The sequence below is a fragment of the Phasianus colchicus genome, chromosome 3 (genome assembly GCF_987193195.1).
Source record: "Phasianus colchicus chromosome 3, bPhaCol1.hap1.1, whole genome shotgun sequence".
Lineage (NCBI taxonomy): Eukaryota > Metazoa > Chordata > Aves > Galliformes > Phasianidae > Phasianus > Phasianus colchicus.
In genome coordinates this window covers 45628491-45655461 of record NC_143438.1, presented here as the reverse complement: position 1 = coordinate 45655461, position 26971 = coordinate 45628491, and the positions used below count along the sequence as shown (strand labels likewise).

At 36.4% G+C, this 26971-nt stretch overlaps 1 protein-coding gene across 5 annotated transcripts in view; it reads right to left on the bottom strand.

The window, feature by feature from the left end:
* Positions 1 to 26971, bottom strand: part of LAMA1 (laminin subunit alpha 1) — a 101725-nt gene that overhangs the window by 54695 nt on the left and 20059 nt on the right. For 4 of the 5 annotated variants that reach the window (XM_031588936.2, XM_090137392.1, XM_031588937.2 and 1 more), the window contains exons 2-17: positions 26739 to 26909; positions 26303 to 26415; positions 19145 to 19387; positions 16482 to 16661; positions 13449 to 13538; positions 12901 to 13018; positions 11666 to 11844; positions 10086 to 10191; positions 9454 to 9614; positions 6484 to 6624; positions 6015 to 6188; positions 4660 to 4761; positions 3695 to 3906; positions 2128 to 2239; positions 1126 to 1236; positions 237 to 364 (exon numbers count right to left, since the gene is read on the bottom strand). In XM_031588936.2, coding sequence (XP_031444796.2) covers positions 237 to 364; positions 1126 to 1236; positions 2128 to 2239; positions 3695 to 3906; positions 4660 to 4761; positions 6015 to 6188; positions 6484 to 6624; positions 9454 to 9614; positions 10086 to 10191; positions 11666 to 11844; positions 12901 to 13018; positions 13449 to 13538; positions 16482 to 16661; positions 19145 to 19387; positions 26303 to 26415; positions 26739 to 26909 — 2341 coding nt within the window. Of the gene's footprint in view, positions 1 to 236; positions 365 to 1125; positions 1237 to 2127; positions 2240 to 3694; positions 3907 to 4659; positions 4762 to 6014; positions 6189 to 6483; positions 6625 to 9453; positions 9615 to 10085; positions 10192 to 11665; positions 11845 to 12900; positions 13019 to 13448; positions 13539 to 16374; positions 16444 to 16481; positions 16662 to 19144; positions 19388 to 26302; positions 26416 to 26738; positions 26910 to 26971 lie in introns of those variants that run through there. The other variant, XM_090137391.1, reaches the window with a different exon arrangement.

The window sequence follows — 26971 nt, the reverse complement described above, 5'->3', positions numbered from 1 at the left end:
CAAGGACGGGTCTAAGTATTTCTTTTTGTACTTAGTGTACAAACTACATGAGCTCACTCAGCCTGTCTTAGCCTACATTTGAGAATCTGGCAAAAGAATGTCTCTGTGACACAGGCTCAAAAGAAGAGAGAAAGACAGTTCCCTCTCCTTCTCCTTTAGATTTCACAACATTTTCCTTTATCTCACTTTCTGATTTTGCTAAAGGTGCAACAGAAAATCTGAAACATGCAGCTTACTTGTTTGCAGCAGAGCTCAAAGGACAGGCACAGGGCTGGCAGTCCTCTGTAGTTCCTTGGGATGGACTTCCATAAAAGCCCGGCAAGCACTGATCACAAAAAGGCCCTGTCGTGTTGTGCTGACAAGCCTGTGAGACACAGCAAAAAGCTTCATATTTACTTTTGATGGTTTTTCACTCCCCTGAGGGATCTCTGCAGGAATCTGCATGCAATACAATATTAAGATGCAAGGAAACAATCAAGAACAACTTTGAAAATAAGTTGTTTTGTTGTTTTTGTTTTGGTTTTTTTTTTAAACTGAGTTACAACAATTCCTAACTTTTTCTTTCCTAAATTTTAAAATGTAACTTTACATTACAAAATATTACCTAAACATGAATTTAATCTTATTTGGCATATTGCAAACTTGGACAGCAACAAATTTGGTATGTATTTCTTGCTGGTGTTTAGTCATTGCCTTTCAGAGATCTTTACATTTCATGAGAGATCTGAAAGCTAAATCTTGAGAAGGGAATGAGTGTGTAACTTTCACTGATGTCAGTCATGGAAGATATACATACCTACATTCACACTGCTTAGTGTTATTCAAGTTTTACTGTCAACTTGAGCAAGCAAAGTTAAGATTTTTATCAGCCATTGATAATTTTTCTTTAGCTCTAATTATTCCACACTTGAAATGATAAAATGAAGTAAAATCTTGAATGGAGAAAAATTTACTGGAGTCACCTGAACACATGCAGTGTAAGTAAACAATGAAAGAAAGCATAATACACAATTTGTACTCGTAACTTGAAATTTACATACACCATAAACTTGTCTCCCACAGACAAAATGCTCTCCTAATTTCTAAACAGATGCTTAAGACACAACACATCAGAGGACAACTTACAAAGCAAACACCTTGAGTATCACATTCAGTTGCGTGCCCATTGCATTTGCAGGGTTGACAAATACCACCAAAGAGTATCCCATCCACTCGGTAGTACCCAGGGAGACAGGACTGAAAAGAAATGAGGAGAAAAAGCAGTGGCATTATGCGTTAAATGTACGCCTCAAATCATTTTCAAAGAGACCACTTCCGACCACCCACTGACTTGTTCACACTGTGGTAAACTGAATGCTCTTTCAACTCTGTTGATGTCACTGCAACTCTTTTCTATTTTTTATTTATTTATTTTTTTAAACTTGAACTGGATGAAGGGAATAAGAATTAGCACCATAAAACTTTGATTCAGCCCTTTGTACCCTGGAGACACATAAGTTCAGTTTTCTGCAGATTAATATATGAATTTCTTTATTACAGGACAATAAAAAACAGATGGTCTATCTCATCTGCAGAATCATTAATGATGCTATGGCACACAGCTTCATATTGAAATTATTTGTCGAAATAATTCCTGCTGTTCTGCAGGTGGTGCTCTGCCTCCACAATCTTCCATTCACAGACACATAAAATGCCAGCTAGCCTTACACATTTGACCCTTGTGATATCTTCCGAAGACTAGCATTCCTCCCTGCTAAGATTCTTATTGCCTCCATAAACCTAACTACATAAAACAGAAATGCAGTAAACAATTCAGATCTAGGAAAAGAGCTATTTGTGAGTAAGGTAAGCCTGAAACAGCTTTACAGGGCTTTTACAGCTACTCCCCCTGCAACGCTAATGTTGCAACATGTATTATCATCTTTTAGTGACACCAAATGGAATTCAAGAAATAAGCCTAAAATCCCATTCAGTGTATCGAAAAGAAAATATCTATGGTATTGTGTACAGTACACAGCATTTCACCACAGAATATACACTTTAATGGCAGTGTAATTAAAAGACACTTGCCTTTAAAACCTAGATCCTTTCAGAAAAAAGATCAGTTTGCACACACAGAACAGTTACCTCACATGATATTCCTGTGTAGCCTTGAGGACATTCACAGAATTCCACATCTGGTGATGAAGAAAGATCTATTACATTTGCACTTGCATTGTCCAGGGTCACTGAGTCCAGCCTAGGATCAAGCATGAAGACATCACATTACTTTTTTTTCTCCAAAATTTCACTTTAAACAGTTTGGTTGGTACTACTGAGTACGTTACCACTGAATATGTTGCTCCCTGGCAGCAACAGCTGAGGAATGGTCAAAAATCTCAAAAGACTATGATGGTAGTATTATCACTGCATTTGCAATTCTCAGCTGGAAGCAGTCCCCATCCTGTTATCTTTATTCTAATTCCCATTGACTTGGTGCCTTCTCCTGAAGTGAGGTTTGATCAAAAACTCCCCATCATTATAGAAGTATATGGGTGGAGCAAGACTTCTACTGCAGTCCTGAGGTAAGATAGTTTTACAACATCACATTATTAGAGATGTTCAAGGCCAGATTGGATGGGGCTCTGGGCAGCCTGGTCTAGTATTAAATGGGGAGGTTGGTGGCCCTGCATGTGGCAGGGAGGTTGGAGATTCATGATCCTTGAAGTCTCTTCCAACCCTGGCCATTCTGTGGTTCTGTGATCATGTCTGAACTAGACATACATTGCAGGTGGGTAAGTAGTGAGAAACAGCATCGGTTCACTGCTGGTGCATACTACAAAACAAGGCAAAACCCCTATAGTACAAACAACATTTTGCAGTAGAGAAAATTTTCTCAGCCACCGGTAAAATGATTCAAGTGAATCTTTACAAACATTCCAGAAATTTTAACACACTATCCCTAAACAGACATAAATGTAATCACTCCTCAAGGGCACAAAGTAAATTTTCTTCATGCTTAACTATCAGGTATAATGATGTTGACAGTAAATGCTACCAATTTAGGGAATGAAGAAGAAAGACTATTGGTAAGGCTAAGGGAAGTAAGTAAATAAGTGATGAAGCACTGGAACTGATTCCCTTGAGACCAGTAACATTTTATTCCTGTATAATTTGGAGAACAGGTAAGAAATCTGCAAGAACTGATAAAGATAGTGCTAATGCTGACTTGAGACTATGAAATGATCAGGTAAACCAGCCCAGACCAATTTTCCTATTAAGCATTCCCTTAGAAATGACAATCAGAACATCTACAAACAGATATTAAAAGAAATTACAGCCAGCTTCTTTACTGGCCGGTTCTCAATCGTCAGCAATGGATTAACTTGCCACATACCAAAATAGGTACACTTCTGAGAGTTTAGAAGGTATTTTTCTCTAACAAAGCTGCCATTGTAGTAAGGCTTAGGGAATATTCCTTTAAGCTAGAAAACAATGATTCTGCTTTACATATTCCTAAAACAACCACGTGCCCTTTTCTGCACATTCCACATGAATGTGAACAACACTAGTCTTTAAAAAATTCAATGAAGAATGTTTTCTTCTATAAATTGTTAATGCAAAACTACAGGAACCACAAGCAGTTCTACACATGCACGAAAATTACATGAGTGTATAGACTAATTTTAATATTTTAATATTTTCTGTCCCTTACCTGTACACGGCTTTTTTGGCAATGTTGTAGTTGGCCCTGATCAGAAGATGGGTCACGTTCACCAGAACAGTCATCAGCCTTTCTCGGTCTATGGCTTTTTTTGTATTGAAGTCTATGAAATTCTCTGATACCAATCTCACTGAATTAGAGTACTCCTCATAGGGCTGCAATGACAAACCTGCTGCTCTTGTGCTCAGAATCTGACCGTTGCCCTGGAAGTGAAATACAGAAAGCATTTTTCGTATCTACATGGAAATTTTATTTAGCTGTTACATTTAGTGACAGATGCACATCAGATAATATAGAAAACAATCAAGATTTCTTTCATTAGAAAAAAAATAAAAATTAAAAAAAGTCTGTATTTTCCATAGATTCAGGAAGATTACAATTCCATTCTCTTTTGGTTCAGAGACACTAGATTTTCTTTTAGAAAAAGAATTAAATTAAAAATCAAACTCCTCTACAGAACAAAATCTTTTGCTGCTTTACTCTATTAATAAGCTCATATTACAGAATAAAGCTTTTTCAGAGGTGCCTGAACTTCATATGGAGCCTTAGCTTTTAACTGCAACATAACTTCAGAAAAGTAAACAAACAGTACAAATATTCATCTGTTTCATAAACATAAATGAATCCAGCTTATTGTAGTTGCCTTTTAAACAGAACATTGCTCATTTAGCAATTACCACCTCATGTGTTTTTAGCAAGGTTAAGATTTAGGTATTCATTTTCTAAAAGTAATAGAATTATCTGCCTACAGTTTCAGAGAAAGAAAGCAGAAAATTGGAGAACTGAGTAGCAAGAATATGTTCATAGTGACTTTCAAAACATGATTTAAAAATTAGATCTAAGTAGGAATTAAAAATTATCGCTACATAAATTCTATTTTCCTTTTTTTTTTTTTTTTAAACCTATTCATGGATTTCTAATAATGTTTGAGTAGTAGCCAGCTGAAAACCATCCACCTTGATGATGACATCCACGCTAGATACTATATCACTGTCCACACTCTCCATCGGAATGTCGTAAGACACGGTATACTTCAAATCCCCACCAAAAGCTGTGAGCTGAAATAATAAAAAAGAAAGCCTTGACAATACAACCTCCAATCAACACAAAGAAGAGACATGAGAAAGTCCAGCGTATTGCTCCAAAATAAAAGAACACATTGGCTCGCAACCACCACTTTCCAGGGAAAAATTAACAGGCTGTGCCTATCAGCACAGGGACAAGAGCTGGCTTGTTGCTGCTGTTCCAGTTGGGGAAAGCCAGCCGGAGGCCCTACAGAAGATTTAGATAAGTTCCAGCAATACACCCACAGGTCTTTCAACAGCAGAGGTTTATGCTACTGTCCTAGCCAAAGGGCAAAGCATACTGGAGTTATTCACATTCCATATTCCACCTTTCATGCTCCATAACTCCACATCTGCTGCTGACTACTTCAAAGTAAGTGAGAGTTTTAGCAGTTAGACCTACATTAAAGGTATATCAAATAAGAATCTGAGTGAACATTCTCCTGTGAAAAACTACTCCTTAAAGTTATACTTATTAGCCTTGCATTCATTTTGTCTGTTCAATTAACTGTGCATGAGCAAAGAGATTGTACTGAAAATAATTAAAGAAGTGAGGTCACCTCTACTCAGCACTAGTGAAATCACACGTGAAGTTCTTCATCCATTTTCAGGCTTGTCAGTACAGCAGAGATGTGGAAATAATGATGAGAGTCCATCAAAAGGCCACAAAGATGGTGAAGGGCACCAGCTTTGAGATAGGAGTCATGAGTATAGGGAACGTGAGCAAGAAAGTTGGTAACAATCAAGAAAAAGACAATATATTGTGTAATCAAAGATAGGCTGAGAACAAAGTGGTGTGATGAGTGAGCTCAAAGAGCAAGAAGGGGATTCTGCACTATACTTAGCCAGAAATACTATGATTTGAGGAACAGAGACAGGTTGAGATGCCTGGTAAACCCGGCTTTTATTTGTACTTTTTAATTATAGAAGTTATAAATATATTTCAACTATATTCATATTTTTATTACTTCTCATGAAAAAACCAAAGAACATACACAACAGTTCTGAAGGCTTCAGTGCACAGAAATACAGCACCAAATTGAAAGACAATGCTTTATGCTATCCATGAAAGATGCAAGAATAAAAGTACAGAGGCACAGAGACGAATTTTTGGTATATTAACATCTCAGTAAGGAAACATTTTGATTAGCAGAAATATATCTACTGTTTACGTACAGTGTTTTGAGAGCAATATAGTATAATTAACGTAGGGAAATTAAGAGTTTTGACTCCAAGCAAGAACTCACTTTATTTCCTAGATACGGTTCAGGTGCTGACCAGTAGTAAGTATGTTTCAGAATTTTCACAGCATCAGTGTTGTTGATGCTTATTTGACGGTGTCCATCAAATTGGCCTCTCTGAGGTTGCACACCCTTTGCGTTATACAGATCAGTAATAAGCCATCCAGTCATGTCTGAAATCTGCAAGAGAAAGTAGTCACAAAACCCATCCCCAGATATTCATGTGAACTAGGGAATCCATCAGACTTACATTAACTATGCTTCTGGTATTAATGCAAGCCAGCAGGCTACAGCCTGCAATGAAATGACATACTGACTACCTCAGAGCTGTCAAATGATGTTGAAAATCCATTCCTCTGTAAGGATATACATACCAGAATTTAGAGTTAGCTCAGGTGCACGTCAAAGAGAAATACTGTACATGTTGCAGCTGCCTGAGGAAAGAATATTAGGTCACTAATGTAACATATAATACCTGAGTGATGGGCCATGTTAGGCTGTCACAGACATCAGAAACCCCAAAACAGAAGCATTCTGTGCAGCCCTGAGGATTTCTCTCTTGCAGGTTGTAGAATCCTGGTTTACAGAGGTCACAGTTTTCACCTTCTACATTTTCCTGTGAATGGCATATAACAATTGTTTCACATCAGCATTACTGTGGTAACAATTACAGTGGTTTACATGGGATTTAGGTATAACAGCATTAAGAATGTTATAAAAGAACACAGATTTCAGCATAACAGGCTTTTTGAATAAGATTCAAAGCTTAAAATTAAAACTGATTGGAGAAAGTTATCAGAATTTGCTAGATCATCAAAATCTACATATACCTATACCTAGAGGAATATCACATATCATACCTTCAGTTCCTAACACTGGCCTGATGCTTCATTACTGTGCGAAGTGGGCACTTCACAACACCATGCTACACACCTCTTTTAAAGTAGCATTTATAGGGGTAAAAAAACAAACAAACAAACACCTAAAGCAGGACACAATCTTTTTCCTTGTTAAATCTGTACAGATGTTATGCAGCTATTTATTGCAACAGTTTAAACAAAGTTTCTGAAGGGGCACAAGGGGCTCTCTGATCATGCAGCACTCTCTTTAAAAAAGCAGCCTAAGTCTAATTGCTGCTCTCTCTTCAATGGCTGCTCTTACATGAGCCAAGCATGGCTTGGCCCGGGATCCACTCCTTTTGGGCACATGGAAAGCAAAGGTGCAAAAAATGTGCCTGTGCCCCCTGGACCAGACACACCCCTTCACCAGGTGCTCCATCACCAGCTCAAGCCCTGACCTAACAGATCCCCAACAATATATATATAAATATAGGAAAAAAACCATATAAAGTGAAATCTAAGAATATCCTGAAACAATGGGATTTTAGAATCTTGGATTTTTACAGAAACAATAACTGTATATTTTTTTTTTCCAACTTCTTTATTTCTATTTTCACGGTACACTGGGATCGCACATTCCTTTTGCCTCTGTAACTTTACCTGGATGAAATGACTTATTTCTTAATGAATACTAAGATCCTTATTTGATGGCTAGACCTCAAGAGCTGCTGTGACCGACGAGACTGTAGGGGGTGAGAGACTCTGATTAAACCCCTACAATGGAAGAGGACTGAAGGCAAGGGATGCCTGCCCATGAAGTTTTGGGAATAATCCAGAGAGTGACTGTTGCATAGAAGACTTTATCTCAACACAAAGGGGTCTGGAGGACAGCCTTTGTTTTAGATAAACAAATGGCAACAGTTAAATGGATCAACAAGTGAAAACTCTCCTTGAAGTTCATTTTAAAAGTGTGAATGTCTCCCTAAATTAACCAGACTAGCATAGGAGGGTAGTGAATACGGTGCTCAGACCAAAACAGAACATACAAACTAAAAAAACCTGACAATAGAATTTTGAAAAGAGTAACAAGTTTGAGCTGGTGTCAACACACATTTCTTCCCAACAAATAGGGACACCCAGTACTGTGAGTATATAAAGATGACTTTTGGTACTACCATGAGTATACGAAGACCACATCAGTTCCCAAATGAGAACCACGTTTGTACTGTGTATTGCAATTGCTGTTTTGTCCTTGCATAGTGAATTCAGTACACTGCTGAATCATTTTTCTAAATTGAAATCTTAGGTAACATCAAATACCTTTTTTTATTAGTAGTATTTGATTTAGATAGGAAGTGTTTCTCCCTCTACACATAGAACATCCAGAAGTATTTGGTCAGATGATTTCACAAACGATCAAATATTACGATATTCAGAGTGTAAAAGGGAATCACTTGTGTTACTGAGTTTACACCGCCTATGTAGGCTTAGAAACTAGAAATTCTGTCAACTTCATTTAATATTTGGAGCACACAACTTCCTTCTCCAGTGTAATTGTGCTAGTGACACTCTCAGTGATCTGGCCAAAAAAAATCTGTACGCCAGGCTCATGCTCTGAAAGGGGACAGTTTCTTGTCCAGTTTATACCAAAATTTTCACCCATAAGCTGCAACAGCTCTAACAGTGTTACTCTAGCTCAAAACAAAGCAAAATAGTTGTTTCTCTTTTTTTCTCATTTAAATTGTCTATTCAAACTATCCCTTTTTTCAAGACTCTAGTTATTTATAGATCTGATAATTTGGATTAGATAAATCATGCAAAAGAACTAAGCAGTTTCAGAAAAATCTGTCCAACAAACCATGGGGTTTTTTGGCTCCTTCTTGCTGTGATACTTGGCAACAAATACATAAACTACTGACTAACATTTGATACAAAAAATTGTGTTACTTCTTTAAATATTGACACAGAGCTCTGCAATAAAGTTCAGCAGAATCTACAGCTGCAAGATATTTCAAGGGGACTGAATGTTTACCAAAATTAAAAGCAGTCATGGAAAATCTGTTTGTTTTTTTGTTGCTGTTAAAATTATTGATGGTTTATATTTTGTAATCAAATACAATCAGATTTCATACATATGTCTAATTTAGTTGTTCTGAAAGTTTCACCCAAATGCACAGTTACTTTGCAAAAAGCAGGTGTTATAAACACACCCCTTCTTATATGCGGTTAGTGGCTTTTAAGCTCATTGCTAAAAACAAACCCAGCTAGGTATACTGTCATTCCCTCTAAGATTCTTTCTCACACTCATAACTGCAGTTATTATTCAGTTTTAATGTCAGTCAGGCCTATTTTTATAGAAAAAAAAAGCATACAGAATACTCAAAAAATACAGCAAAACATATGATATTGTATTTTAAGTACAGAGAATAGTTAGTAATTTCAAGTTCTAGTTTGTTGGGTGCACAGTCACACCAAGTTATTCGATATAAAAGAAGTGATGTCTCCAGTTAATGAAGAAGTTTTCCTTACTAAAAAAAAAAAAAAAAGAATTTACAAACTCATTCCACAGGTTGCCTTTTAAACCAAAATGAGAGTTTAATACTCACTTTGCAAAGACAAGGTTCTGTGCATGGATCTTCATTAATGCTACCAATTAGGCTGCAGTTGCAACGCAAGCAGATTGGATAACCCCGATACCCAAATGCACAACGGTCGCATTTTTCTCCTGTGTAACCATCTCTGCATTGACACTGCCCTGGCCAAGTCCCTTGAAGAGCAAAAACAAAGAGGTAAGAGAAGGCAGCACGCTGGATTTAAGATGTCTCAGAGCACGTGAGTAATTCAGCATTCCTTTTTTATTGTACTCTGCCACATTCCACCTAGGTACTTGGCATAACGTCAGCCTCACCATCTATTTTTTGTGCTTAGAGTACCAGATGCACAGAAACTGCAGCCTAATTCATTTTGTGACAGTTACAATAGCATTCATAAGCAACAGCGTCAGATTTCAATCCTTCTCATTGTTTCAAATAGTCAGAGCCTGTCATCTCCCATACAAGACCACTTTCAGGAACCTGACATTTCCTTCACCTCTCCTTTCTAAATATTTACCATTGTTCTGAAGTGCTACCTAACTGGCAGCCACTGACAAGAAGGTACTGTTCCCTCATAACTTCACTGCCCAGAAACGTTAGCAAGATTTGAAGTTTAGAGAAAATAACATTTTCTGCTCCCTTACCATGCTGTGAATCAGACTGGTGCTCATCTTTAACACAGACTGAACTCAGAGACCCAAATGGATCGCAGCCACAAGGATAGCATGGATGATCATCGTAGGGAGAAACCTATGAAACAAATGTTCTCTGTCAAATTCCCAAGTTATTAACTGGGAAAAATAAAGTTACATATGTTTCTTGTCTGTGAAACTAATATGAATGAAAACCAGAAATGTGCTATGCAGCAACAGATCAAGGGACTCAATCAATTTAATTTTAGCAAACAGAAGATCAAGGGATTGCAATCAAGAAAAAGACTTAGATATAGGAACACAATGTGGTCTTCAACAGCAGAGTCAAAGATAGAGTAACTAATGTTTGGAAGTTGTTGCCTGACACATATAGTCTAAATATTTTTTAGTGTAACAGCAATTAATCACTGTGATGGCTTGCCAAAGATTATGGAAACGTTTGATACAAGAACAGGCACTTCTAGCAAAGACACTCCTGTTCAAAGAGGAAGGAAATGAGAAAATCCTTGGCTCTGTGTTCAGTGGGAAGACACATTATTTACTCATGAAGATTTATACCAACTTCACAATCTATACACCTTTAAATACAAGGCAATGCAATTTTATGGCAAGGATTTATTTATTTATTTATTTATTTTTTAAGGGAAACCTGGAATTTTCCTTTGAGGTACTTGAGATGTAAAGCAAATACAAATGATGCATGGACACGTATTCGTTAGCTAGGAATTTAATACTTTTCTTCAATGCTTCTTATAACAAGTGAATTAGCCAATCTCAGATTTAGGTTTAATTCTCCTTTGTATCAGCTGTACCTGCTATCTAATCAAATTCACACAGACTCACCCTTCCTCTCTGCATCTATTTATGTTGTATTTCTGAAGCGTGGGCTTTCATATATATGTGAAAATCTTCTGTAGTAAGACTTTGTGAGTAAGAAATTTAGTTTCTCTTTCTGTGGGGACTTCTAACACTGCAAGAACTTCACATTTAACTCCATTAGTCACATAATAACAAATGTCTTTTGTGGAACAAATGTTCCAAAGAGTCATGCTTGTCAATAAACTGGAAAGTAGGTTCAGAGACCGCATGTTCTACAATAAACACATCAAGAGGAAGAATATTTGCTGTAGTATCTCATGAAACAGACCTTAGAACCTTAGAACCATGAAAGGGCTCTTTATAACACTGGCTGAAATGGGTTGTTATAGTGCAGGACACAATTTTGGCATTTATGAAGACATTGAATCTTTAATGTTGGCACTTTTTAGAGGTCTATCCAAATGAGAAAAAGGGTTTCTATCACAGCAATTACATTTCCATTCTAGGAAAACACATCTACTTATTCTTTTCTTCTACAGCAGCTTCTTTTAAAGCAGTAAAACCTGCACTTCCTCACAAGCATTTTATGCTTTTCTCTGGAAGTTTTGGTGGTATGTAATCTATAAAAAAAACGTGTACAGTTTTTAGTTATTCTGCAATGAATATATGTTTGAATGCACAATGAGCTGAAATATACATCATATCACGCTATAATTTACCAAAACACTAGGATGTTATTTTCCAAATCTTACTTTCTGTGGTCTAAAATATCCATCAGCACACATTTCACAGTTGATCCCAGTAGTATGTTGAGAACAGTTTAAACAGACACCGCCTCCTATGTACTGGCCGTGAATATTCATGCTCCTTTTTTGATCTGCAATACTCTGATTGTAATAACAATCTTCAGCTTTGTTATGACAGTTGCACTCTAAGAAGGAACAGAAAATAAATACATTTTTTTATCATTATTTATGTTGTGTAACAGTTCCTACAACACTGATACTTTTCAAAGTGGAAATGCAAGAAGGAGAGCATATGAAGTCATCTCAGAAGTATGATTTTCTTCCCATTAACCATGTTGTATGCTTCAGCAGCCTCAAATACATTTTGTTTCTTAGCAAGTAAGCACATTTCAAAAATACTATCACCGCTTCAATAGCATTCCTTTTGGCAGTATTCCGTAAATCACACTCCTATGAGGAGTGATGCCAATAGTGATGTGCGCTATCACTATTAACTGCTCTTAAATATCCTGTCCTCTGCATTACAAAAGAAAATCCATATAGTTCATCTCTTATTTGCATTATAGACAAAAGTCTAAGACGTCAACAATACCTGTACATAAGTACACATTTCTTTGAGGTTAGAAAATAGTTTTCAGTCCAGTCAAAAACCACCTACTTTCCAAGGAGTGACATTGAGATTTGTGTAAAAATCCTTTCTACTAAGAAGTTACTTTTCCATTTGTAATTGTAAATTTTATCTAATAGGTTCTTAACTGTCTGCAGCTTGTGCCAGGCATTAGTGATGCAGAGGGAAAATGCACTAGCTGGCCCTTGAGACACACATTGGCACAGCTTAATTCAATCCATCAAATAATATGGAAAGCAGCGGGGCAGCTTATTTCAAAACATTTGTTATCGGAACAAAGGTTTTTTTTAAATCTGTTGAAATTTATGATCAAGTAAGAAATCTGCATTTCAATTAGCTAACAAAATGATTGATGCAAAGCTGCTAGTTTTTACAGGCGTATAATAAATCTCCAACACTCTTTTGTCTGATCCTCTCTGAAAGTTTTATTGCACAACACGTCTATGAGCCTAACAGTTGTGTTGGGTAGAATACTTAAAAAGATCTAAACAGTTATTACTAAGGTAGGTCATTTTTGGATGCTTTGGAGAACTGGTGTAGATCTCTATGAAAAGCAACTTCCAGAAAGAATATAATTCTTAACGAATTTATCTAAATCTTTGTGCACACTTACTCTCACATTTGTTCCCAGCAGAAATGGTTCCTGGTCTCCATGGTTTCTGATGGTAACCCGGACAGCACCTGTTACAGCTCTCACCACATGTGTTGTGCTCACACTGGCACTGCAATTTCTAAGAAAAGAAAATCTTAAATAACTTTAAATTGATAATTTTCTCAATGTTCCCAAAAAATCTGCTTTAATCCCAAAATATCAGCTTTACTCCAAAAATAAGGCAATGATAAATGCTCCACAACCATGCTATGTTAACTACTGAAAAGTAGCCTTTCTACAAAAGGAAGGACAACTCTCCTGTGTTGCAAAACAGACAATTTCTTGAGATCCTCAAACTGTTTAATTTCAACATCAAAGAGAAAGAGTTCATTTCAAAAAGTAAAATTACCAGAGACCCAAATATGCTTACAAAGCAAAGGAAAAAAATTATAGCGAATCATTTGTATGCATCATATAATAAGATCTCTTTTAGATTCCTATTTTCCATTCACCTTAGGCAAACTGGACTAGTTATATTGTAAAAATAGATCAGTGAGATTAAAGAATACCTTTGTGACTTCATCCAGGGGGCAGCTTCGAGCGTGTCCATAGCAAATACACATGCCACCAACAGAGATGTCCTTTATTGAGTAGTAGTACTATAAAAATCAAAGATATAAAAAAGATGAATAGATTTATATGTATTTTTGTCTTCCCTCCTACATAATAAAATGACAGCACGTCTCTATTTTTTTTTTACTTGAAAAATGCTTAGAAAGTACAAGAGACTTTGAATTTCTCTTACCTGGAGAAAGAAGCCTTTCATTTAGTGAATTTTTATATTTTTCCTACGTTTTTCCTCAGTGGTTCAAAACAGTGATTAACTCTTAAGTATAAAAAAAGTACACACAATTCCTAAGGTTCAAGAAATATCACCAAATGTGACTTAAGTCAAAATTTGCTTTTATAAGAGCCTTTTTTCACCTTACAAAAGCAATGAAGCAGAACAACTGCTATTTTTGAATTTAAGTTTGTGAACTCTGAGTATGCTTTCCTAAAATGGGAACTCTGCCTTCCTTTAAAATCTCTTTGTGCACTTTCTTCCAGACAAACTCCTCCTTACTAGCGTGAGACACTGTTTTATGCTATCCAAATTTTTAGCTTAAGAGTCAGTGATACAGAAGAATAACACCTATTTATATTGCCATGTGGTGAGCAAAAGCAGCATGCATAAGGAAAGGATTTAACTTGCAAGGCAAAGAAGAGGCAGGAAAGACCATCTGGGTTCAGTTACAGATGGAGTATCAACATGGTTGGCCTGCTGGTATCCTGGGAAGTATGTACTACAGAGGAATGAAAAGAAATACTTTTTTGACTACACTTCTAAGCAAAAAGTTCAAGACTCTCAGACTAACAACGCTACAGTCATCTGCTTCAGGATGAAGAGTTGGTCCTGTGTGGTCAGACCTGGTGACTTCATGGACTGTTTTTGATTTCTTTTTTTTTAAGGAACTTGGAGCAGACTAGCCTCTTTGATTGAACATTGAATTTTTAATGTCTTTAAAATTTTTATGATGTTTAGCATTTTAGTCTTTTTTTAATTGTTATGGTGTTGGAATACAAAACATAAATAATTTAATGAGCATTAAGCCCTTAACTACAATAAAAGGAGATCCAGACTGGGAAAAGTTGGAGGGCCAAGTAGCTCACTCCATTTCCCATTTCTTCCCTTTTATCTTGTTTTCTTAAAACTCATACTGTAAATGTCTCACAGCAGCTGTGTGCAGCTTGAAGTTGAACAAGAGACCAGAGCTAACCAAATGCTACAGAGAGAAATAAATAAAGAAATTAAATACAGAAACAAAACTGCTGTTGAACTCTTAGAAAAGTCCTGCTTCAGCAGTTTTGATTATATACGAGATCACTGATAAAATGGGTATCAACAACCAGATGTCACTGCCTTCAAAAAGAACAGAAATGGAATCCAGAAATCTGGATGTGATTACCTTTTTGTCATTGATTGCACAGCGTTGAGACACTGAGTGAGATATCAGGACTTGGGAAACCAGACCCAATAAATCTCACACCTTATGGAGATGAAGGTGTGTAGCTTTTCATGCAAAATGCACTAAATCATGCTGGCTAGGCTAGTACTAAGCCTTGGATTACACAACAGTGTACAATATGAAAGCAATGGAAATAGTTATTCTCAGAACCCTTGTTCCCCATTTGAACTGCATGTTTGTATGATTTCATGTCAAAAATCCCCTTTTGGGGTGTATTTCTTGATATTACAATAATATCAATGTATCCAAATATCTACCAGGATCCTCCATGGGAACATCTCATCAGTTTAGTCATTGTGTTAACTGTTTTCTTATATCCAGTAAAGCACAGCTGGAACAGCTGTCCAGCCCTCTGTGCATGCAGTCCTCATGCTAGCAGCTCCCACGTGAGGCAAATGGAATGAGCAGAACATCCAGATTTTTTTGCTTCAGAAATGCTGCAACTGAATAGGCACCTCTGCTCAAGATGAGAGCAGAGCTACCTGCTAAAAGTACCTACCAAAGCCTGATAAGAGACAGGTTCCTTTCTGCCTTCTATACCCAGCTACTCAACCAGACTTCACAGCACCATACACTTCTAGTTTCCTCCTCAACACACAGTCACACCGCTGCATGTGTAATAGTTCAGCAAGAAGCAGCATCTCTGCACAAGAATTGGCTGGATCAGAGAAGCCACAAATGCAATAGGCAAGTTGCTATGAAAGTGGGGAGGACTCTGGATTCTACTCTAGCTTAGCTGCATATGGATGTTCTTAAAGATAAATACACACAAAAGAGTGGAGAAATAAACATTCCTCATATTTTTCTGTCCTCAGAAATTCAAACTCCATGCAAGAACTTGAAGCCACTGACCACTTAGCTCACCAATTTTAGGTAAATTAAGAAGATAGTCAAAACAGTTAAATGTAAAGCAGAAATACTGCAGAAAATTTAATTATGGCAGGCACTGTTACTAAGAGCTCGAAAATCAAATTTCTGTGAGATGCTGAAGCAGCCGAAGTATTTTGCTGTCTCAGCTTCCCCACTCTCAAAATCAAATGTGTAAGGATTAGTTAAAACTCTCAAGTGGTTTCATCATTATTATTATTTCTGGCCTTAAAAACAATTGATTAAAATTCCTTTAAAAAAAAAAAAATGAAGAAAATTCATCATGGCAATATTTTCAAACAATTCTCTTCATGAACCAGACCACTGAAATCCTTAATGCAATAGAAAACACACTGCAGTTGCATAAAGAGCAACCTCAAATGACACTTGCATAAGTCAAACTATACTTTGTTCTTTCCTCATAGAGTATTAGAGATCAAATCATTTGAGGAAATAAAACAAAAGCAAACAAAATTAAACATCTTTTAAAATTATGTAGAGTTGTCTCTAGCAAAGTATCATTTTGATAACATCGGAAGGAAGGCAAAAATCTGTTAACAACCTTTCAGAACAATTCAGTAGATGGCAAAGTTGAAGTAGTTCTTCAGAGACCAGAAAAGGCTGTCCCAGTCTGTCATACTGAGCAGTGTTTCCAAACAATCAGCTTACCCTTCTAGTAACAATGGGATCGAGTTCTTTTGGATCATGATGGCTGAGAGTCATGAGGTCAGCATTAAGGGTTCTAATACGCTGCAATCGTAGGCGAATGTATCGTGCAGAAGTAAATTCCAAAAGCTTTTGTGAAGGATCATCAGCACTAGGTCTGCCGTTGATCAGAGATGTGTGAATCTAGGAAGAGGCTCTGAATTAATCATAAACATAACTGCGATCCATTTACAACAACAAACATCTTAGTGTGAGAAATAAATACGTAACACTTAAGTTTGTTTTTCAGAAACTCAGGATAGTGAGGTGTTAAATTAATTGGAATTATATTCTCTACCCTCAACTGGCAGGTAGAATTTCTGCTTCCTGATTTGCATGGCTCTGAAACCACCACTCATCTCATCGTAAAGTCTCATGTCTCCCGGACTTTTGTGGAAATAGCAGAAGAAGAACTATACCACAGGCTAGTCATTACTTCCCCTGTTTTTCTTCATCTCCCTTACTGAGATGGAACACGCAACTCTGGCCATAAGTGAGATTTTGCCATAACAGATCTTTCCAGCACAATTTATAAATATTGCAACACACTCTCAGTACGGAGACATTAATTCTATATCCTATTGGGATAGTCAGCAAGGAACTCTTAGTGATAAGACAGTGCAGTAGGAAGCCACAAGTTGGATGACAACTGAAGGCAGAAGGCTGCCACCACAAAACCACCCATCTGGTTTCCATCTCTCTGTTTCACACAATCCCACGCTGGCCCCAGTAAGATGGCTTTTGGTCTCAAGCTGTGCAGTTTATTTTAGCAACAGCTCCCTGCTCCTTTCCAAAGCAACTCAGGACCACACAGTTTGTGCTGCATTTTGAGGGAGAAAGTGCAAAATGAGACCAACATGCCACAAACAGATGTCAAAGAGTACACCTATTGTCATCACAAGAGTCATGCTCTGAATTCATCAGCTACACTTTAAACTTCAAAGCATATCGTTTGTGCAGAGCAATTTTGTCTCACATATTACTCTTGAATTTATAGTTTAAATTTTGTCCACTACTGTCAAATATTTCCCATGATACATGACATTTCATTTTAGTCTCTCCTGCCTCCAGCTCCAATTCTGTGGGAACACATTCTCTCTGTTCGTGAATAGTGCTTTCAAGTGATGAAAAGTGAAATTTTATACACATCTTAATTCTAAACCTACCCACTGGGTAGACCAGTAGAAATTTTGTAAAAATGCACTGTAATTTATAGAGGAATCTTTCCTACCAGGAAAAAGAAGAAATGGTAGGGATAGATACTAACATGTTAAGGAAGAAAAAGAATAATTCTCCATGTTCACTGCTATATTTGGCTAATATACTGCTTACACATGACTTAAACATACCAATATATTTGGTTTATGTACGCTTGCGTTATTTACGCACCTTAATTGAAGACCCTTTCCCAGCAATTGTAGTTTTAGCCTTGGAATTTATCACAAACTCTGACTTCATAACATAAATTTCTGGAAGCTGATTTTCAAGCAGCATAGATCAGGTTAATAGAGTATACAACAGCGCTGTTATATCTCTTTAAACCTATAAAAAATCCTGCAGCCAAACTGGCAAAATGTCCGAGTTAGCTAAAATGTCATTCGGTTACATACATATTTAGACACGTGGTCCTTTTACCCTATTCATCCTTTCAGACCAGAGCGTCACAAGCAAAGCATAGAACAGCATCTTGCTAACAAGTGCTAAATACAAGGCAGACGTTTGTAGAGATCAGCTGATTTGCAGGACTTCCAAGAGGACTTCCCATAGTTATGGTGATTATTCTGACCAGAACCAATTATAAAGCACTAATAATACATATTCTTAAGAGAGTGCCAAGAATCACTAATATAGGTTTTGAGATTCTCTGTGCAAGGAATACTCATGTCTGCCTGCAGTTCCAGCTACAAAGGAGCAGTCTCTTCTTTGTGAACAAAAACGTTCAAGCAGTGCACAGCAATTTAATTTGGACTTTCTTTTTTAATGTTTCTGTTATGTTTTTGTTATCACATTTAGAAATGTTCTAGATAGTGCTGTTGATCATACATGTGCCACCTGATTCTTCGTACATCTCTGGTTTCAATGTATCATTTCTGTATGTGGCTGTCTCTATAAAAATAAATGACACAAGTACAGTTAACAGAGTTTGCTAAAAGAAAGAACAACCAACAGTGAGGCTGCAGTGAGGCTCATAATTCTTCTAATTATACAAGGTCCCTGAAACAATGCCAAGGCTAGTTTAGGAGTTCCAGCTGTGCCTAGCACTTCAACAGTTTTTACAGCCTTATCTCACAACCAGGTGTTCCTAACACAGGAATTTTCTTTATTAAATGAAAAACCTGGCAGAACATAGAATCTCTGTTGTAGTTGTCTATAGAATAAAGGAACTACTACTACACAGTTAATAGGGAGGGAGAGAATAAAGAATTGAATAATAGGAATACGTGGAGTGAAGGACAAGTTTTCCTAACTTTTAAAAGCTTCCTATACTGGTATATGATGTAAAGATAATAAAATTAAAGAATAACAGATCATCTGGCAATGCTGAGGGAGTTGAACTCTAACTGGGATACAAATGTTTTCAAGTCTGAGTTCATACTCAAAAACCACAGGTGCAAAAACAAATATACCTCCCCATGTTCCAGAGGAACTAGTCTGGAATAGTAAGAGGTGCAGATCACTTCATCATCTCTCTTGTAAGTTGGCGGCCCAACTCTTGGTGTAATATTATAACGAGTTAAACACTCTGTGTCACTAATTGCATAGTACTGCCATGGTTTGAACTCTGTGCCATCTATGGAGCGTTCCAAAATCCAGTTTCCAGGTCGTGGAGCATTAGCAGATTTGATGATGACATACGCAACTTGAAAGACCTAAAAAAATGCAAGAGAAAAATTTTAACACTTCATTCGTCTCCAAAAGACCAATTTGGTGCTCAAGTTAACTAAAATTTTAAAAGTATATAATTTGCCAGGGAATAAGGTAAAATTTGCTATAGTGGCTCTAGATAAAAACTTCTGCACAACTTTTTTTTTTATTAAAATCTAGATTAATATGTTATGATACTAATGGAAATATGTATCAAAACTTTTAACATTACACCATTTGTTTGTGTGACAAAAAAATATGAAGTGTGTTTAGTTTGTACTGTGTTAACGTGCAAGCTGATATATATCCATATATACACATACATACACCATTTATTTCAGGATTACTTGGGAACAACATTCCTTCTATTTAGCTTCTCTGAACTACTGAAGACTTCAAAGTGGGTTCTTTTTTTTTTTTTAAACAGCTGCAGACCAAACAACTCTTTGTTTCACATTTTAGCTGGGAGTTTAATCCTCTCAGTAAGAGCATTTCTGATAAGCTTTTTACATCCTATATTAAAAATCTGTGCATTCCATTTTCATTCTGTGTTGAAGCTATTTAACAACACTTGTAAAGTTATTTACAAACACTGCTGAGAAAGGATGCAGATAAATCAGGTAAATGCAACAAATATAAAGATGATAATACTATTTAAGTGGCTTTTAAGTATGGCATCTCTTAGCTATCTGTGTAATTGAGAGCTTTTTTTTTTAATATATATATAGTTTTTGAGTGATCTTCTCATGGCAGCTAAATAACCTGCACAGGCCCTCAGCCAGCTACAGCATCAGCCAGTAACACTGAAGGGCACACTCCAAAATTACTGTCTTCCTCCTTATTACCTAATGACTATTACGTTACCTCACAAAAGGCCTTTGTTGCAGATTGATAAGACTCCTCATTTGAGATTAATATTTTTTGAGCGTGTTATCAAACCACATTCAGAAGAAAGAAAAATACCATGTTGCTTAACCGCCTCAGAGGTCTGTAGTCTCACTAGAGTGGATTGCCAAGTTGGCTGATATAACAACACCCATCTGTGTGTGCAGTATGAATACCATGCTGAGTTCTGCTTCGGTCACAACCATTCATTTCAGACATTTTTAAATATAGGAATTTGATTAGGTTTTGATTTTGTCAAATAGGAAAATGAACACACAGTGAAAAGTAATAATTACATTGTGTGTGCAATTCATGAGACTACTTCTAAAACAAAACATTCTTTAAGTGACCAAAGCTTTGCTTAAGAGATCTGCAGACTCGCGAAGAAAAAGAAATGGTGATACTTATCTTCAAATTCTGACTTATTAGGTTTTTTTTTTTATAAATCAAATTCAGATTTGATTAAAATCAGACATAACTTTAAATTTGATGTTCAGCTGGTCTGATTTTCCTTTTATTTATTTATTTTTCCTCTCTGCTTGCTATCATCAACTAAACTACTTCCCTACTTATTACACAGTTGGCTGAACAACAAATGCTCTACTTCTGATTACACGGAGATTTTTTGAGACCCATTATATTCTGCAGCTGATGTAGCTAGTTTTAAATCCAGTTTCAACCAGTAATAATGAATTATCTTTCGTCACAAACTAACTGCAGGCACTGCTGCAGAAATACTTTCACACAAGAGTATGTAGGTTGCATTTGTTTTAAATATTGAATTTCTTGGTGAGGGAGAGTAAAGGAAACAGACAGTTAAATATACAAGTATTTTTCAGTAACTCCTTGGGCAATTCATTTTAATGTTGAATGATTTAGAGTCAACAGTTTGGTGGGTTTTGCTTTTGTTTTGTTTTTTTTTTTTTCCAGAAAACCAGCAGCCATGTTTGATATTCAAGACTTCCACAGATTGGTTTCTCCTGCGTATCTACAGTTCACCAAGAGCTGAAATGAAGATATTTGAAACAAGAACCCGAAAAAGGCTTTCATAAAACAAGAAACTGTTCTGCAGACAATGAGGTATGTGTAGTCAGCCTGTGTAAAAAAACCACTGTCTTGTTTTCCACCTGAATTTTCTCAGGTTTCTTCCACACACAGACCACAAATACCTAAAAGTACTTCCTAAGTAAATTCACAGGATACCGAATATCAACAGCATCAGAATGATTTGTCACCCTCTGAAATTATATAGATGAATGGATACTGCATATAAAAATGAAAGGATACTTCATGAGTGCTCCTGTAGTCAAGAAGTCAGAATGCAACCTCTTAGTAGGTGTTATATTCTTAGAGATTATGTTTCCAAACAGGGGATTGAAGCTGGAAGAAGGGATTCAGGTGTCTCCAGTGTTTGTATATTAATATGCTTTAAGGAATGTCTGCGAGGTCTTGAGAAACCTCATCTCTCATAGCTTCTGCAACCCAAAGCAGATCTGAACCAGGAACTCCATGTTTCCAATGCCCTTAGTGCACTTCCTAAAAGATTTTTACTTTTATGACTTCTCCATATCTGAACATCACCAAAGGCAGTTTCCTGCCACTCAGTCCATTCATCACATGGTAAACTTGAGCCACGTGGCAAGAGCTGATGATTTGTATGCATTAATCTAACTGTACAACTTTCCCAGAACTCATTTTCTTATTGAGCTACAAGGGTAAAAAGGGCAAGCCAAAGCAAGGTAGCAGATATCAAGTTGCCATAGATTAGTAGCATCATTTTACAGGCATTTCAATCCTGACTGTAAAGATCAGCCAAATAAACTTATACTTGAAGAGCCCCTTCTTCATAGCAGCAATACTAACTTAACACACCACGTCTGCTTTACTTAGCCTTCCTAATAACCTTGTTTCATCTAAGTCAAATCCTGCAATATCAAGAACTTTGTTCTTGAAACAGATTTGGAAATGAACCCTTCCCCATTCATCAAGCAATTTTACACTTTCTTTCTGTAAACACTCAGCCAGCAGTGGCCACACAGCAGATGCTAGACAAATGTTCCTTTTTCCAAGTGCATGTTCAGTGCTCTAAAACCTACATAGGTTCTGACAAGCACAAATTTTCCCATTAGTCTTTTTAGATGAAGACTCCCAATTCACATCAGTGGAAAGAACAGTAAGGGAAGATGTCTTTCCATAACCGTAAGTATTTGAGGCCCAATCTCCAAAAGTGAAAAGTTAAAGATGAGTCCCACCAGATTTTTTTTTAACCTGTGAAGAACAGGGGTACCTACTAGTACTAAACCAATTAGTTCAAATCTACATCCCAATTCAAACCCAAACTCTACCAGATCATGAAAAAAAGAGTCTAAAATATATCTGAAAAATATATCTGAAATATATAATTTTAAAATTTCAAGATCATTTTCAGTAACCTATTGTATACCTTACTAAAATCACATTGGTGTAATGTAAACCATATAATACAATAGGCTTCAAATAAACAAGCCTGAAGTATTGCAACCATTTTGGCAGAATGGTTCTTCCTAACCTTATAAATTCAGCTAAATTTCTCCTTTAGGATGAGTGCAGCAAGGAAATCTTAAAAACAGCTAAATGTGTTTTTCAAAATGACATGACAAGCCCTGTCGTGATAATGCACTTTAATTACAAAATCCTTTCTGCATACAAAACTGGTTAGAAGAGAAACTTCGTCTTCTCTGATTTTATTTTACTTTCTGAATCAAAAACATGTGAAATGAATCTGTGCCAACCCTCAAAAGACTGTAAGACTACATGCAGGGATATTGAGTATCAGCCTGGGATTAAGATCCCTTAAAAAGGCCCTGAATAAGAAATTCTGAGGCTTATCAATTGTCTGCTACATTTTGCTCTGAAAGGTTTGTAATGGTAAAAGTATAGACTAATCTAAATCTTTTCTGTTTGGTTTTGAACCATTACGTGCAACCATTATTTTTCAATAAAAAATAAGTTAATTTTATTCAAGAATTGTATTACAAGAATGTACAGATGAGTACACTGAATATTGCTACATTAGTTTTACAGCAACAAAAGTGCTTTAAAGAAACTTGCCCCATAAAACAAATTAGTATTGGTCCACTGAAGTCAAGAGAACTGTATGTGTCTTTTAATATCAGCAAATGATTTGTCCTTACACTACTTGCCAAGAGATTTCAAGATCAAAGCTCTGTAGGAATCATATTGTAATATTATTTACTTATTTTTTTTAGTATCAGAAACTGCAAATTGCTCTTCTATCAGTCTCTGAGTGGTAATCCTGTATTCATGAAATATTCATGAGCTAGGACTTACACAAAAGTGGAAATGTTCTCAATGCTTGATACTTGGGGTCTTGCTCCACAATTTAAGAACTTAGTATACACTTTTGTCTTTCTGATGTCTAGCACTAAGCACTCTTAAATACCTTTGAAAGTTTGATACAGAACAATATTAAGGAAAATATTCTTTATGCTGCCATGGAGAAATATTTTACAGCTGGCACATGCACGCTACTGACATTTGTAATAGTCAGCTTTATATTAGTTCATCGCCATATTGCAAAGCAGCTGACCAGAGGAGAAGTCAGGCAAAAACACTGTTTCTGTCTTTAACTACTGCTGTGGATTTTGTTTCTGTAGAATTGCCAGCATAGAAAGCATGAGATCATAAATCAAATCTCGGTATCTTGTACATCAATACTACGCCTCGTTCCTGAACTACTCTTTCCCTTGCTCTGGATTTTTGCCATACGTTTAATGGAAAAGAAAAAAGGAAAAAAAAAGAAGGAAAAACTATCATACATCTGGCTCCAGAAAGAGCGAAAGGCATGCCTATTTTCTATGATCCACGTGAGCTACAAAACTGTGACGTAGCTGCTGCTAGCCTTACAAAATGCTTAGTAGTTATAATAACACAGAAATTCTGATGAAGATCGATCAAAACAGCAATTTTAATCTTGATTTTATTAGCCAGCCTTTTTCCTTAATGATACTCCATCAAGCCACTCTTCAGTTCAGATGTTTTTATACAAAATATAGTAAATGTAAGGTAAAATATTAGCTGAAGGAATATTCTCTGTTCCCTTCGACATCGAGTGGAGACAAATACAACAGGGACAGACTGTGGTCAGAATATATATACCTAGGATAAACTGGAGTAGTTTTCACCAGCCAAGGGAATCCCTTTATTCACCAGCTGAAGCTACATTGCAGCTCTCACTAACCTGATCATTGGGTTGTATCCCTATGCCGTAAATTAGTAACAATTCAAACAGTCAATTCCTCTTATTGCTATAACATCTAGTAATTACTCAAAAATCATAAACAACAACCAAATTTGTCATCTGTCCACACCAAAAATGGTTTCCATATATAATATATTCTGTCAAGGAATGTTAAATCCCATGTTTACTTTCATACACTACTTGACTGATTTAATGCACAAAGTTTGAAATAAAATGAAAAAGTACCAATGTTAAAGAATATCCGAGTATTTTTACAAATTTTCTTGTGAATGTGTTAAAATGAACAGTTACTAAAATCACTAAGGTCCTTCATATATTTTTTCTTTATTACTTTTCACTAGTGCTGACTTGTTTAAAGTAAGCACACCAAGTCAGCTCCAATAACTTATTGACTTTAAGCAGTCTTTATTAACCAAATCCTTTCTTGAAGAGTAGCAATTTACATTCAAGTTGCATAGCCCTACATGCCTTCTCTCTCTCAAGCTCTCTAAGGAAAACACAGAAGAAAGGCCCCTTGGGGGAAACATTTCAAATCAAATTAGTGAAATTGAGTGTGGGTCAGGAGAGGAAAGATATGTGTTTGGAGAAACATCAACAGGGCTAAGATTTAGAGAGCAGCTCAGCTGGTCTGTTTCCAAAGTAAAAACATTCTAGGAGGGAAAAAAAATGAAGTCATCACCCTTTTCTTCATTCTTCCTTCATGTTTGTCCACTTAAAAACTAACAACAAAGTCAACTACTCAAACTTTCTGTCACTGACAAAAGATTCCACAGTTATTTTCCTAATAGTTCTGCTTTCTCATTAAAGAGGAAACTAGACACTTGTTTAACCTATGCTTCATTTCGTAACATACTTCATTTTAAACATCAAAGTTAAGCCTTCTTTTTTAAACTTAAAAATTACCATCAGGGCCTAGCAAAAGAATGTTATTAGCTGTATACCTCAAGCATGCATTTCTTATTAGCATAGCTTCTTCGAGAGCTTGGACGTATTAATTTCAATTTATACTGGAATTCCTGTTAAGCTGAAAAAACTCATGGATTTCTTAGCTATGATTTTCAGATAACTTAGATCTGTTCAAAGAAACACGAAATAAACAAAAAAGAAAAAAATCTAAAAACAATAAATTTTCTTTTAAAATGATTTTGTCTTTTCTAGGAGCAGTGAAGGAGACTTGATTCTTCCACACCTAACAGACAAACTAGCAAATCATCTGTTCAGCCTAGCAGCCTTTTGTACAGGAATTTTACCAGCTAGAAGAGCAAATACTTCCAGTTTTGTCATTAAGTGTCAAACGCTGTTTACTTCTTGAAAAGAGTCTTTTATAATCCATACCTCAAGCAACTTCCATGTTATCAAAAGCAGAGAAAAAAAATATCAGAGAACTACTAGGGGAAAGCTAGCTGAGACAAACAGAGGAAAGTTATCAAGACAAAGGGAATACTGATGTAAATTCTCATCCACACATGTACAACTATTGATCTGCCAAGAATTATCATCTGTGACTTATATACTAGAAGACACAGCCATTTCCACTACAGGCTGATATGAACAAAATCTCTAAAGATGCTCTTTAAAAACAACTGAAAAACAGTTGAAAAACACATCTGTTTTAAATTAGTTTGTTTAAGGTTTAACTATCCTGCTTTAGCTATGTGCTATTAAATGACTAATTATTAAAACATCTTACTATCTAAACACGAGGGGGGTAGAATTAATTGCAGAGATTTATATCCTACATTCAATAAGTGACTTTCAGGTAAACATTACTCACCTGCCTTAGATCCAAGGTGATGGTGACCCAGTGGTATTGCCTCCCATTCTGAATGCTGGGACTTTGCCACCAATTATTGGTACCATCAATTGCACTGGAGATTGGGTGCTGTTCTGTTTTAAAGAAAAGGAAAAAAAAAAAGAAAAAGAAAAAAGAGTAAACATTTCTGGAAGAATCACCTGGAACTATTTTCTCTGACCCAACACATTTATTCCACACAGACTATAATGTTTTTCTGCCATGAAGCACTTTACAGTGCTCAACAGTGATTCAAGGCGTTTGTGATTTCTGTCAGTTCTTTGCTTAAAGACAGCTTCACTCATGCAGTCGAGAGACCAAAGACCAAAACGTATTTGACCTCAACGTGCTTTGCACTCATGGGGAAGAGTCGAAGAGAACCACCAATGAAACAAACAAGTAGTAAAATAAAACTTGCCTTTGGGATTGGCACTGTGGCGGTCACAAACTCGGCACTGGGCATTGCGCAGTGGCCGTCCCGGGACGTGCTCAACCAGTTTGCAGAACATTTCTGGTCCCTTCTCCCCACAGGTGGCATTGGTAGAGATGTGAGCATTGCTGGCCAGGTTCAAAATGGCGGGAAACAGACCTTGAAACAAGTGACAATTATCAGTTGCAGTGTTAAGGCAAGCAAAATGCAGAAACGGTTAC